This window comes from Triturus cristatus, chromosome 8 (assembly GCF_964204655.1).
Source record: "Triturus cristatus chromosome 8, aTriCri1.1, whole genome shotgun sequence".
Taxonomy (NCBI): Eukaryota; Metazoa; Chordata; class Amphibia; order Caudata; family Salamandridae; genus Triturus; species Triturus cristatus.
The window spans coordinates 1,409,242,339-1,409,257,071 of record NC_140591.1 but is presented as its reverse complement, the minus strand read 5'-3'; the positions used below and the strand labels follow the sequence as shown (position 1 = coordinate 1,409,257,071).

The following is a 14,733-nucleotide window of genomic DNA, read 5'->3' as shown; positions in this document are numbered from 1 at the left end:
AAAAAAAGAGAGCTGTTAAATTCATTGAATTGACTTATGTTTGTATATCATTTATTTCCCTTTAGCTTGTGCTCTGGACATTGTAAAATAATAACTGATCCTTTGATGTATTGTATTCATGTTATTTGTGTTGTGTATCATTCACATGGATGTATTTGTGCTAATTAATTTTTGTTTGCATCCACTGTTATGTATCTATTGTTGGTGGGAAGGAAGAATATTTCTGATTTAATTTTGTGTTTGGTCATCTGTGTGTGACAAAAATAACAAACAAATCAGAAGTGTTTGTATGATGCTGCAAAAAAGAGCGATCACTTTTATTGAATATAGCGACTATGGATTAATTTGAGTTCCAAAGGTTTAGTCAGTTTTGGCATTGGCGCGTGTGTGATTTTTAGGTGGCTCAGCACTACTGACCATATGAGCCAAACCCCGTTCTTGGTATAAAACTTGCTGAAAATGGCATTTTAGAATTGTGATTAAAAATAAGACTTTACCATTAAAGAGGACTTTTAATTTAAATTATATTGTCAGCAAGCTTGACCTCTCTACCTGCTCCCAAATGAAAGTTATCACTTATTAAATATAATAACATAACACATTGTTATCCTATGGGAGAGGTAGGCCTTGCAGTATTAAAAATGAACTGAAGAATTTTGTCTACCAAGATAAGATGTGTAAAACTAAAACGTACATGTCCAATATTTTAAATAAACTGCATCCTGCCCTCTGGGCTGGTCAAGGCCTACCCTAGGACTGCCTTATACATATTAAAAAAGATGTGAGCCTTGCAAAGTATTTCTTTTGCCATATCAAAATGGCAGATTATTTAGGCCCGCTGCTACTGTAGGATCTCGTGCTGCATCATATCCCAACGTTGCTGTAAGCAACATGTTGTAGACTCACAATGTTTGATACATGAACAAAAATGTTAATAAAAAATATTTATTTTTTAAGTGGGAGTTTAAAACTTCACCCACAGGCTGCACGAAAGGCTGGAGACACGTTTAAATTGGGCGGCACAATCAGTGCTGCAGGCTCACTAGTAGCATTTAATTTACAGGCCCTGGGTACATGTAGTAACACTGAGAAGAGAACACAAGCACGTAAACACTGGTTAGTAGTGGTAAAGTGCTCAGAGTCCTGAGGCCACAAAAGAATTGTTCAGAAAACAGGAGGGTGAAGACAAAATGTTTTGAGGTGAGCCATCAGAGAGAGCCAAGCCGAACACTGACATTATGGAGTGCAGCTGCTAATGCACCTATAGTGTTTTTCCTTCTGTATATGCCCTGTGTGCTTCCCGCAGTAGGCATGGATTATGCAAGTATTCCATTCCACAGGCTTTGTAACCCTTTCTTCAGATTGAGGAGACTGAGCATGTAGCTATACTAGCCTCCATGATTAGATGGTGAATATTTGCAAATCCTATGTTCAATTAGCTTTACTGAAACAAGGTTTTTCAGATTTTATGGATTCCTGGTAACTACTAGGATGAGAACTTTGTTGATCTCTAATTAAAATAGGTCATTATTAGGCATAAAAGTGAAGTGGGTTCAATGTGTCATACGGTAACTAGTTCCTGGTTCTCTGAGCACATACTGTTCAGTTCAAGTGTAACACCTCTGCCTGTGGACATTATTTTAATGTTTTTCCCACAGGTTCCTCTGTCCCTTTTTCTGTTTGTGGCACAAACCCAGTCATGTGGAGCACTGTGAGGTATTGCTCTTTACCACTACCTCAGATAACGTCATGGCAGGCTGCTCCTCAAAGGACTGAAGGAAATGGCATCCGGACACATCTCAATCATGGGATGAAACAAGGATATAACTCATCCAAGAACTTTCTATGTGGGTTGCCGTCTAGCACAAATATCTCAGAAATTAAAGCACAAATTTAAATCCAACCAAGAAAGGGCACAGCTGTGAGTAAAGTTCTACCTTCATGCCAAGTTTGGGGTAATCCCATTCAGCATGTTTGCAGCAGCCAAGAGCAAAATTTACTCATGGTTTTCTATGTGCTGTTTTCTTTTACCAGTATAATAATCTGCTTTTCAAGAAACGATAAATTAGCTCAGTTTGTTGACCAGCTGCAGCTAGGATCGGCAAGATACGTCTTGACCATGACAACTCACATTTTTTTGCCTGGGAGGTTTATTCTACAGAGTTCTTTTGACTTGGAATCGTCATAATATCTTTTTAAATTGCAACATTTTACGTATGCAAGAAAACCAGCGATAAGCACTGTATGGGGCATATTTGGCTTCATTATGAGTTAGGAATATTTGCCAATTTTGAAGATTTGGTAACTCTGGATCACTTCTTAATAATATGTTCCCTACCCTGAATTATAATTTGAGCTCTAAAAGTGATTGGCTTTCTAAATTTAAAAAGAAACTACGTGAAACCTAGTCGAAAAACATCCGCATCCGCTTCACAAAACAACATGCGAATTCCAAAAACCTTTAGAGTTCATACTCAATAAATGATAAGCATTTCCTTAAGTACCTTCTGCATTTTACAACTATAAAGATATAACACTGTGTGAAATGGTGGTGTCAAATTATAATCAACATTCCTTTTCCTTAAATTGCAAAAAGACAGCAGCAATTTGACATCAGCAGTTAGTAGATAAAGGCAGTTAAATACTAATGAAATATGTGCCAGTGACTTTAAAAACAAATCTTTGCACTTAGGAGAGAGCACACCTTGACAATGCCTTCTCTTTGAATTCAGCAATATTCTAATGTATACAAAAGTAATTCACTGAATTGGTATTTGGTTTATGGTCATACACAGCTTATTGGTGCTCTCTGAAAGAGAGTCCTTACAAAATATCCTTCACGTGTATCTCAGAAACGGGCTTGCTTTCTCTAAAGAGAATGAGGCTTTTTACTATATGATACTTTCAGCGTGGGAAGAGCACAGGCATGTATCAAAAGACCAACCATTGTACAGACTATACTAATTTCTAATTGAAACTCAAGTTCTGAAACCAGTAGGTCGGGCAAAGCAGTTCCCGTTTAAAGTGCAATGCACTCCGCTTTTGACATAAATATTGTATTTCCACAATGGGCATGACCCAGTAGGACCATTATACATGATGTACTCGACATAGTCCTTAAATCTTCTAAACGTCTTAAGCTCATGATCATGGTTGAAAACTATTTTAAAAGCATAACTGTAATGGTACTTTTTATTTTATTTTTTAGTGTTTTATATGGAATGGAATGGTTTTTATTATTGCATGTAATATTGTGCTGCCTTTACGGCTCGTTTTTACGATTTGAATAAAGCTTAAGAATTCACATGATGTCCCAAATCGAGCTTGTTCCGCTGTCACACTTTTTAAATATGTTTTTCTTATTTGAATTGTGGCTCACAATCAAAGTGTCATATGGCGCAGATAAAACCTTACCAAACAGTGTCACTGCATCTCACTCACAGAACTTGGCCACATTAGAATCTGTCTGACTATAAGGAAAAGTACAAGATTTTGTGCAGTTGTCAGCACTCACTGTTGCAATGCAGCCCACTCATCGTTGAGTAACTAAGGGTCTGATATAGAGTTCGGCAGACGTGATACTCTGTCACAAACATGATGGATATTGCGTCCGCTGTATTAGTGCAATAGGGTATAATACACTTGTAATGCAGCGGACAGGATACCCGTCACATTTGTGATGGTGTATACCATCCGCCGAACTCTAAATCAGAATATTCTGAAACAAAAAGGGGCAAACCCAAGGACCTGGATACAATTTAAAGCAAACACTAAATCAGGCCCCACGGTGATTATTTTGACCCAAGTCTGGTTTTAACCTGATGCGATCTTCATTAGGGTATAGCTTGGTTCCAGTGGCACAGTGAGCATGTGGTTGTATGCTTCAGGAGATGGTGCAAGTGCAATGAGTATGCGCTGACATGGGTCCTGTGTTCATTGTGCCTATGAAACCAAACTGCACCCAACTGATGAGTCCTAATCAGTGCAAAAACTTGGATTGCTTGTGTTCGGGTTCAGGGAGAACCTAGCCTGGCAGTTCCGGCAGGGCTATTACTATTGGAGCAGGACCATCACTGATTTGAGCATGTCTGTTTTCAAACTGAGATGGTAGGGTGAGCAAAATAACAATGGGATATGGTCCCAAGTAATTTCCAGTAGCAGAGATTAATTCTAGAATTCCATCGGTCACATTTTGTATTCTTCAATGCGACGCCAATAGTGTGATGCTTATGCCCAGATAGGAGACCTGTGCTCACTGTGCCACTGGAATCAAGCTGCTCCCGATTTTATGAGCCCCAAGTTTTGGGTCGCTAGTGTTCCGGTTCAGGGAAGACCTGGCCTGACTGGGCTGTACTGTTGCTACTTGAGCAAGGTGAAGATTGATTTGCATATGGCTGTGTCTAAACTGAGTATGCCTGGTGTGCAAAATAACAAGGGACTAGGATGGACCCAAATTACCAGTATCTGAGGTTAATTCAAGCTTTCTGTCGATCACATTTTGTGCACTTTCTTGTAAGCTTCTTCTCAGCATTACAAGATGCTGGGATGAGTTGAAAATAAACCTTTGGTCCTTATCCCAAATTCTAACCCTTTACACTGTGAAAGGTTCTTTCTCCAACTAGTCAGCTGTTTAATTATAGATATGTGTGAGAAAGTGGATTATTAGTTGTGGTCGATGGTAGTCCACCACAAGTAATACATTCACTATTCTTGTTAGGTCCAGTAAAGGTTTCACCAGTGGAGCAGGCATGCTTTACTTAAGCAAATGTGTAAAGCATTTAGAAGAACCAAAACGCAAGCTCACATACTGCCTCACTCACTGTTCCACTCAAATGCTTTCATTGTATGTGTGCCACTTAGCACCTCAATTCCTCATTGCCTCACTATGGGCCAGATGTACGACCAGTTTTTGCCTGCGCAAATGGGTTTGCGACCCGTTTGTGCACGCAAAAACCTCCATGGCCATGCCCAAACACTAATTTGTGAGTTGCAAAAAATTGTGACTCGCAAAATAGTGTTTTGTGACGCGCTATTAGGAAGGGGCGTTCCCTTACTAATAGCGACTCTCTATCCATGTATGAATGTTCTGCAACCGCAATTGCAGTCGCAAAACATTCGCAATTTACCATCCTCTTCAAGATAGTGGTAATGGAGTCGCAAATGGGAAGGGGTCCTCTGGAAAGCCCTTCACCTTTGTGACTGGCTCCAAAAATATGTATTAAGGGCAGACAGTGGTACCACCTGCCCTTGAAAAATGAAACAAAAATGTTTCATTTGTTTACAAATGCATCCCGTTTTCCTTTAAGGAAAATGGGCTGCATTAAACAAAAAAACTGCGTTATTGACAAACATTCTCAGACATGGAGGTCTGCTGACCCCAGCAGGCCACCATCCCTCGGAGGGCAAGCATTCCCAATAGGGTCGTAAATTGTGAGTGGCTCATTAATATTCATGAGCCTCGCATTTGGTTACCCCATTGGGAATCGCAATCGGTGTCTCTGACACTGTTATACATTCCAAATTGCGACTCGCATTTGAGCGCAAATTGCAAGTCACAATTGGAATGGTCGTACATCTGGCCCCTATGTCTCCTATTCAGTGTCTTTCAATGTGCGCACTCACACACTCTCACTGTCCCACACTGCCTTACACAGTGTCTCACTGTCTTTTTCATATACATGCTCATACTGTCTGACTCACTTTCTCACTGTTTACTTTCTCACTCACTCTCACTGTCTCACACGCTCTCAAATGCTCACAAAGTCTCACTTGCATGATCACACTTTCAATTACTATCTCACTCTCCTACGTATTCTCACTTACTCTTGTGCTCATTGACTCTCACACTCTCATTCATTCTTTCACCTTCTGTGTCTCTCAGACACACTCACCCTCATGTACATACACACATTTAAGTTAAGAGCATTTTTTACTTAACCTGCACGGATCGTGCTTCAGCATTCCAGCTGCTGATGCTCCATTTAGAGCATCTGTCTCAAGCCATCAAGTAAGAATCTCAGAGCTGTACCCTCTGCAGTGCCTCAGCAGGGTCCTAATGTCACCAGGTCCATGATGATGCAGTGTAAGGCTTCAACTTTCAGCCTCTTGCTTATTTACTCCATCATTTCATAACTCTTTAATGGGCTGAGAAATGCTGGGGTGGGGAGCTGATTGATTTGTTGCCCCGGGCACTGGAGGGCTGAAGTGTAAGCTGCCATTAACCAGTGACATTACAGTGCATCATAAACCAGGAAGCATGAAGTCTGGGGGCTCTGAGGCCAAGACTGGTACCTCTTATTTTTTTAACCATCTGTCTGAGGACTGGTCCTTCATGCACCAAGCTATACAACACAGAGATGTCTCTGCCTTCCTCAGACTGATGCATGACTCAGGCAGAATTATTTTCTACTAGACTGATGGTGATGAATCTATGAAAAGTTAACTGATCATTTTGCTAATTATATTGTTTATCTCTGTTGGTGTTCACTGAAAGTGTCCCCAAAGCGTAACCCTCATAAGTCGCTCAGACAGAGGTGAGCCTTCTTTAAGGAGACTGAAACGCCTTCCTCGTTGACCGCTTTCTGCGTGTGAAGAGCACAGGCGTGTGTCAAAAGAAGAACCAGACGTTGTTCGAGAAAGTAGAAGTTCTCAAATTAGTATCTTGGGCAAGAGGTTTCAGCTTAATGCGCACAGCATTTGACAAAAACATTTTGTTAGCACACTGTATCATGACTACCATAATTTAACAGAGAAGATACTTCTTTCACCTGCAATCAAACCTAGTTCTCGGTGTCCCACATGACTTCCGTCTGGACCAGTCCAACTCAAACAATTGGAAACTCTTAGTAAACGTGTCTAAAATCGAGCTGGCCTTAGTCCCTTATATAACTATTCTTACCTCATGTAAAGTCTGCCGATAACAGCATCTATATTACGCCTCCTACCCGAGCACGCCATCCATATTACCTTAAAAGAGTTTTGATTTTATACTTTTACGGACACTGCAGTAGCTAGGAGTCAACCTAAGATTCTTGGGAAGGGGTGTCAGAATGTTAGGCCACTATAGACTTAAGTGTGATCAGGGGAAGTCAAAGCAGATTTTGCGTCGAGCTCCAGAGGGTAAGGAGAGACACGACCAATAAAATAATCTGGGCCATATTGTACAAGCATCTATACACTGGCTTCCGACCAGGGCAGGGCACTGACACTGCTCCTCTGGCAGTCGTTGAGGAAGCGAGGAGCATTTTAGATTCGGGAGGGTCAGTGGCAGTGATCCTCCTGGACCTCAGTGCTGCTTTCGACACGGTGAACCATCAAGTGTTGATCCAACGGCTGGCAGATATAGGGGTGGCAGGTGTGGCGCTGAAGTGGCTTAAGTCATTTCTTTGCGACCGGACGTATCAGGTCTGGGAAGGTAGCGAACGTTCGGCCCCCATCCCCCTCCAGTGTGGTGTGCCTCAGGGCTCTTCTTTGAGCCCCACATTATTCAATGTATACATGGCCTCCCTGGAGGATGTGGTGGCCCCATTTGGCATTAAGATCGTCAGCTACGCAGTTGGTGGTCACCCTATCCCAACTGGTGGAGAACCCCGACTCGCTGCATTCCTGTATGTCTAAGGTCCACACCTGGATGTGTGATTCAGCGTTGAAGCTGAATGGTTCAAAGACCGAACTAATTCTGCTCGGGCGCAAAACCCCCTCTCTTCCTCTTTCCAGCTGGCCCAGTTGCATGGGAGCTTTGCCGAGCCCTAAAGAAGAGATTAAAAGTTTGGGTTTCTGGCTGGAACGAGATCTGTCCTTCAAGACCCAGGCAAAAAAAACGGCAGGAGTGTGCTTCGGTCTCCTCCGTTCAGCTCGGAAAGTTCTCCCCCTGCTACCTTGGCCATCTAGGAAGCTACTTGTTCAGGGGCTTATTGTATCTAGATTAGATTACAGTTATACCATCTTCTTAGGTGTCCCTGAAGCCACGTTTAATAAACTTCAGCAAGTACAAAATGCTGCGGCTAGGCTACTTATGAATACACCTAGGACACAATCAGCCAGACCCGCTCTGAAAGCCTTGCACTGGCTTCCGGTGCGTGAAAGGGTCAAATTTAAGGCTCTTTGCACTGCGCACAAAATTCTTCGGGGGAAGGGACCTCCTATCCTGCGGAATTTAGCTGTGCCTTATAAAGCCAACAGGGCCCTACGATCTGACCAAAAACATCTTCTTCAAGTTCCTAGAGTTAGAAGGGCGCGGGCCGGGGGGCGGAGATATTCAGTCAATATAGCTATCTTGTGGAACAATCTCCCCCTGTGTTTGCGCACAGAGACGTGTTTCTTACGATTCCGGAAACTTCTTAAAACGTACCTCTTTCCCGCTTTACGCGGCCGAACTGTCAGCTTCTTCTGTTGGTCACTCTGGATAAAGCGCTGGGATGCCCGAGGGTAACTATGCGCTATATAAATTTCCTATTCATTTACTATTCATACATCAAGTCAGCTTTGTAACAATTTATGGGCTTCAAATCATTCAGAGGGGAAATATGTTCTGCTCACAAATAGTAACTCCACAATTTAAGGTGGAATGATTTAGCCAGGCAGGGGTTGATAAGTAATATACATTGACCGCAAGGTCCCACTGAAAACAATTTCTTCATGGTAAAAAGCTTCAAGGACAAACCTTGAAATATTTCTTACCAAGATCAGGGCATTCTTGTACAGCCTCAGCATCTTGTCCCAGTCCTATGAAGGTTAAAAAAGGATGAGATGGAACATTTCGTCCCGGTCACTCCTACAACTCAAAGACTTCCGTAGGGGACACCAAGGGACCAGAATTCACTTAAGCAGAAGGCACTTGCAGTCCACCCCCAATTGAGCAGCTGTTTCTTTTACACAGGGGAGTCTTCCTTCTTTTCCAGTCCTTGAAGCCAAGAGAAGCCCAGCCAACTGACCCCTAGAGAGCAATTCCAGGAACCATAGTACAAGTGGACAGCGGGCACAGTTCATTCTTCTTCACAGACAGGTCCAGAAATAACTTCCACCTTCTGTTCTTCACCAGGTCCAGTAATGTTCAGAGACTGAGAAGCATGTCTTATAATACACTCTAACTAGTGATTGTAGACAATGTCTAATCCAATCCTAAACTAACTCGCGCATTCCAGGTTGCCTACTCTTTCAGCAGTTCCAGTTTGCTTTCCTGCAACCTGTCCAAGAGTATCATACCTCTGAAAATGGTAGCAACACTGCCCCTCTGAAAAGAACTTCTGAACTCCTACAAGACGTTACTTTTTTAAAAATGAGGATCTGCCATGCCAAAACTCTCTTGACTGGGTCTGGAAAAAGGTTTCCCTCAAATAAAATAAGAAACTGAGTATCTGGGAGAGGTTCCAGGTGAAAAGTCTCCTTGCACTAAGCCATGTTTGATATAAATGTGAGAAGGACCATGGCCCAGTGTGGTCCTTTGCGATTACATCTTTATTCCTATTCTCTCCCCTGCCCCACATTACCATCAATGACAGGGCACAGAGACTCTAGTAGAATGGTTGTTCATCTTGTGTGACAGCGGTAAAGCCTTCTGTGGCCTTCAACATCCTACCACCTCATAATGGTCCAAGAGGTTTAAGGTTTAGAAAGAAACAGTGCTACAAATGCTCCAACAGAGGAAAATCTAGTGGGGGGTGGGAGGATGGGGGACCTCATAGGCACAGGTAGGTCTACAGTACCAGGAAAATATCAATGGTAAACAGAAGATTGAAATATTTGTAGGATCTGAAAATCCTGACTAAGCAATCATTTCAGAATTCTGATGTATTAAACCACCTGATGCTTATACATAGGTTTTTCTGCAAGCAAAAGTATTTTTTTTTTTCTTATATGTGCCATTACAGTGATTTTGGCTGCAGTCTTTCAGGCTAAATGGTAGGCCTGAATCCATGCTTTTTCTGTCATTCATGGGTGTTGTAAGTCCACATATGGCATTTAACGTTTATACATTTAGCACATTTCTTGCAATATGTTACTGTGGCTTACCCAATATGTTAATATGCCAACTACATTTAGCCAATGTTATACCATGTTTAAGCATCAGAGCCCATGCAGCGTGGGGCTAAATTGCAATCTCCCAGTGCTGAAAGTCAAAATTTCAGCAAAACCGAACCAAAAAAACGTAGACAACCCAAAAAGACCTACTTTCTTACAGACGTGATTTCACATTTACATTTTGTGTGAATAGCTCAATGCCAAATTAGTAGCACTGATTTAAGTGTATTTTTTTTCCAGATTCTTTGACTTCTGCAATTAGAAATTTCACACAAGCTGCCTTGGCATTTAATGTTCGGCTCCAGGACCTGAACCTAGATGAGTAAGTTTAGAAACGATGGCAGTGTCCTACGCTCATTTTTACTTTTGCAACATCGAATTAAATTGAGGTTTATGTAACATAACGTAAGTAAGTTCTCTCATGTGCACACCTTGTAAGTACTATTAGAATATTGAATTGTAGAAATAAGGCAGAGGAGTGTTGGTGGATGGTCAGTAACAGCTTCTACTTGGATTTGGCAGCAACGTTCCAAAGTTTATCTTCTTGTTCCTCCCTGTTTAGTTTAGAGCATTCCATCCACTATGTTTAGAAAGTGCTGATAGGAATACGGGCTTTATACTGCTGGCTTTACTGGTTGTTAAATGCCCTCGTCTGCAGTATACTATCTGTTATCCTGAGATAGGGCCTTTAATAAGTGGTGTACCACATGCCTGCAGGCTATAAATGTAATAAATGTATATTGCTTAGCTTATGAAGATAGGCACCTGCTTTTAAGATCTGTGTGTAAACTGCAGGACAGTGGTTCGCCTCCCACCAGAAAGGTTGGTAAAATCACCCCCTTTACTTTCGACAATAGCAAAAACAGATATTTACAATTAATCTGATACAACACCTATAATATAACACATACAAGGACAGACAACATGGTAGCTAAAGTTTGAACGAATAATCTATGTGTAGTATTTGAGTTTAAACACCAAAGTGAAATAGATCTTGAGAAAAACCAGTAGAAGGAAGTGTGAAATCAAATCCCCCTGAAAAGTATATCCAACATTGGAATACCGGATTTATTGGAACAGCTGTTCATCTGCAAACAACACTTAATGTATTGTTTATTTTTAAAAGTATAGAGGTTAACCTGTCCTTCTTCACTCCCTCACTATTCGGAAAACCTTCCCAAAAACAAAAGTATTTACACAAATCCGGTATCCTTTTGCATTCCCTATCATGCATTCACTGCCGAACCTTCTTTATTTTATGTATGCATGTAAGCAGCATTTGTGCATGCCTGTGTAGGCATTCATTAGAATACCTAAGCAAGACCTATCGGTTCTGGCGGTGATTGTCTGAATAGTGATTAATAACTAACACACCTATACCCAGCTACACAAAATGCTGAGTAGACACCATTAGATTAATGTTTTTCTGTTCCTATTTTATGTCGTTGTACAGCCTTTGAAAAGATTAAAGCAGATGTGACAAATCCTTATAGTAAACCTACCCTACCATTTAGAAAAGTGAAAACTCGCCTTTACCATTCATTTAACATTCAAGCCCTTAACTTTGAGATTAAAGATAGTGTCAGAAATTTAGCAATACAGTTTTGGAGTTTTTTTGTTTTTTTTTAAATTTTTTATTGTTTTCTTATAAACAGAACAACATGGCATTAGAGTATGCAGTTTTCCCTTAGCATTCGACAGTGCATCACACAAATGTACATCCATCCAAATTGAATCGTTTCTACACATTATTACATGAATGACAGCGAAGCCCCGTATTCCTGCCCTCCAGTCTGCTCCCTTAGTCTGAGTCAGAGACATCATCATCCGCGGATTGCGGGTCACATATCCCTCCTCTGAAATTATTCCATGCCCCCCAACGCGTATCCCATTTACGGGGGCAGCCCCGCCTAATGAATGTTGATCGCTCAGCCAACATGGCAGCATTCATGTCCCTTCCCCACGCAGAAAACGAGGGCACCTCCACCGCCCCCCATTTTTGGGCTATATTTCTCTTAGCCGTCATCATCCCCACAGTGGCCCAGCTCTGAGCCTGGCGGTTGAGACCATTAGGTTCCCACACATTTAGCAAACAGCGCCTGGGCTCTGGCACCAATGACACCCCGCATGATTGCGACATTGTCCGCATCACCCGCCTCCAAAAGTCTTGAATTACGGGGCAATCCCAAATGGTGTGGAAAAAGGTTCCCTCCTCCCTGCAGCCTCGCAGACAAAAGGGGTGCAGTGCTCTACCCATTTTATGTAGCAAATGCCTGGTGTAATACGAGCGATGCAGAATGCGGAGCTGCACCAACCGCAGCCTCGAAGGTATACCAGCCTCGCGTGGCGAAGCCAACGCCTCCCGCCATTCTGGATCATCAAACTCTCTGACATCCCCAGCCCACTTCTCGCGCAGGGGTTCCATGGGGTCTGGTAAGTTATTTACAAGCTTGCGGTATGTGAAGGACGTAGCCTTCTTTGGCATATACTCCGTCAGTAGCCTGTCCTCCATAGGAGATGCCTCCGGAACCTCCTCGCCAGGTGCCAACCTTGATAACCAGGCATGCTTAATTTGCGTGTACCGAAACCATTCTGAAGGTGCTAATTCATATTGTTGTTGGAGGCGCGGGAAGGGGACCACCTCCCCCTTGTGCCACATGTCGCCTACCACCGAAATCCCGATGCTGTCCCAGCCATCAAAGCCCTTACTGTCCCTAAGGCGCCCCAGTCGCTTTGTATCCCAGAGAGGCGTGAGCTGGGTCAGAACCCCCCGCCACCCCAGTTTAGCCTGGGCCGCGTGCCAGATAGCTACGGTCTGTCTCAGAGGGCCAATTAACTTCGGGGCCAGTCTACCGTTGTATAGGGGCGCCAACATACCCCTCGTGCCCAATATGTCTTTGTCCGCCTTAAATACTGGGTCGGACTACGGCGCGTGGAGCCATTGATTAATTACCTTTAGTTGTGCCGCCCAGTAATAAAGTTGGACATTGGGAAGCGCGATCCCCCCGTCGTACCAACCCCGGACTAGCTTGGATTGCGCTATTCGTGCCGGCCCGTTGCTCCATAGAAGGCTGGTGACCTGTGCTGCAACTGCGCGAAAGTACGCCGGCGACACCTGATTCGGTGTATTTTCCAGCACATATAGAAACCTGGGCAGAGATTTCATTTTGAAGAGCGCCGCCCTCCCCAGCAGGGTCAGAGGTAGCGCTCCCCAATGTCATACATCCTGTGAAAGGCGGTCCAAAGGAGGCCGCAAATTCCGCCGGAAAAATTCCACCTGGTCTGCCGTGATATGTATGCCTAGATATTTAAACGACCCTTTTGTTGTACGAAGCGGGCAGTCCACCGGTAGCCGCGGAGGAGGGCCCCTTAGCACGTATAAGACCGACTTGGACCAGTTAATCGTATATCCCGACGCTCTACCAAAGACCTCACAGATGTTGAGTAGTGCTAATATGGAGCGTCTAGGGGAGGACAAGTACAGCAACACGTCGTCCGCATATAGGGAGACGCGGTACTCCCAGCCGTCCGACCACTTGAGGCCTCGTATCATGGGCTCCCAGCGTATCCAAGCCGCTAGTGGCTCCAGCACCAGGGCGAAAAGTAACGGTGATAAGGGGCAACCCGTACGCGTGCCACGCGTCAAAGGGAAGTCCTCCGACATATGTCCATTGGCGGTAACGTGGGCCATTGGTTTGGTGTAGAGAAGACGGATCCAGGCACAGAATTTGGGCCCAAAGCCCAGGTGCAAAAGTACCGCAAAAAGAAAGGGCCATTCGACCATGTCGAAGGCCATGCGCGCATCCAGAGAGAGGAGCACCGCTGGCTCACGCAATCGGTCCGTCCGAGCCAAAACCCCGTGCAGTCGCCTCAAATTATGGGATGTACTTCTGTTGGGCATGAAGCCAGAATGATCAGGATGCACATTTTCGGATAAGTGCGGTGTCAACCTGGTTGCTAGCAGCTTTGCGAGGATCTTGGCCTCCGCGTTAAGCAGCGAAATGGGATGATAGGAGGTACATTGATCGGCCGGTTTACTCGGTTTCGGTATCACCACTATGGTGGCCGTGCGTTGATCAGGCGGGAGTTCGCCACTCTAGAAACTGTGAGTGAACATATTCAATATGTGTGGGGCAAGCAACCCAGACGCCCCCTTGTAGAGGTCCACCGGTATGCCGTTGGGCCCTAGCGCTTTACCGGATTGCGGCGAGCCAGCCGCCGCCTGTATCTCCTCTACCATGGGCTCGGCTTCCAGGGTTTCCCGAGCCTCGGGGGAGAGTCTGGGCATGTCAATGTCTCTGATATACGCCAGCGCCTCCTCCACTGTCATGGAGGAAGCGGAGGAATAGGCCGCCCGAAAATGTTTTGCCAGGACGCGTACTATTTCGCGCGGGTCAGACGTCGTCTGTCCCTCCTCGGTGTTAAGCTGCGCAGTCCACCTAGTGCCACTATCCCGTCCGTCTAGCCACGCTAGCAGCTTTCTGGTTTTGTCGCCTACATCATAGATTTTGAGCCTCGTGGCTTCCAAGCGCTGTCTGATACGCTCCGTGAGGTGCTCCCTGTACCGTGCCTGTGCCAAGCGCAGGTTGTGGGAAGCCGCAGGACTGGGATCCCGGGCCTGGTGGACCTCCGCCGCCTGAAGCTCGCTCCCTAGTGACTGCAGCTGTTTTTCGCGCTTGTGTGCCGCAATGGAGGCCATAGCCTGTCTCCTGA

At 44.2% G+C, this 14,733-nt stretch overlaps 1 protein-coding gene across 2 annotated transcripts in view; it reads left to right on the top strand.

The window, feature by feature from the left end:
- Nucleotides 1–14,733, top strand: part of LOC146805833 (glutamate carboxypeptidase 2-like) — a 428,404-nt gene that overhangs the window by 355,735 nt on the left and 57,936 nt on the right. For both annotated transcript variants that reach the window (XM_085623137.1, XM_085623138.1), the window contains exon 17: nucleotides 10,261–10,342. In XM_085623137.1, coding sequence (XP_085479263.1) covers nucleotides 10,261–10,342 — 82 coding nt within the window. The remainder of the gene's footprint in view (nucleotides 1–10,260; nucleotides 10,343–14,733) is intronic.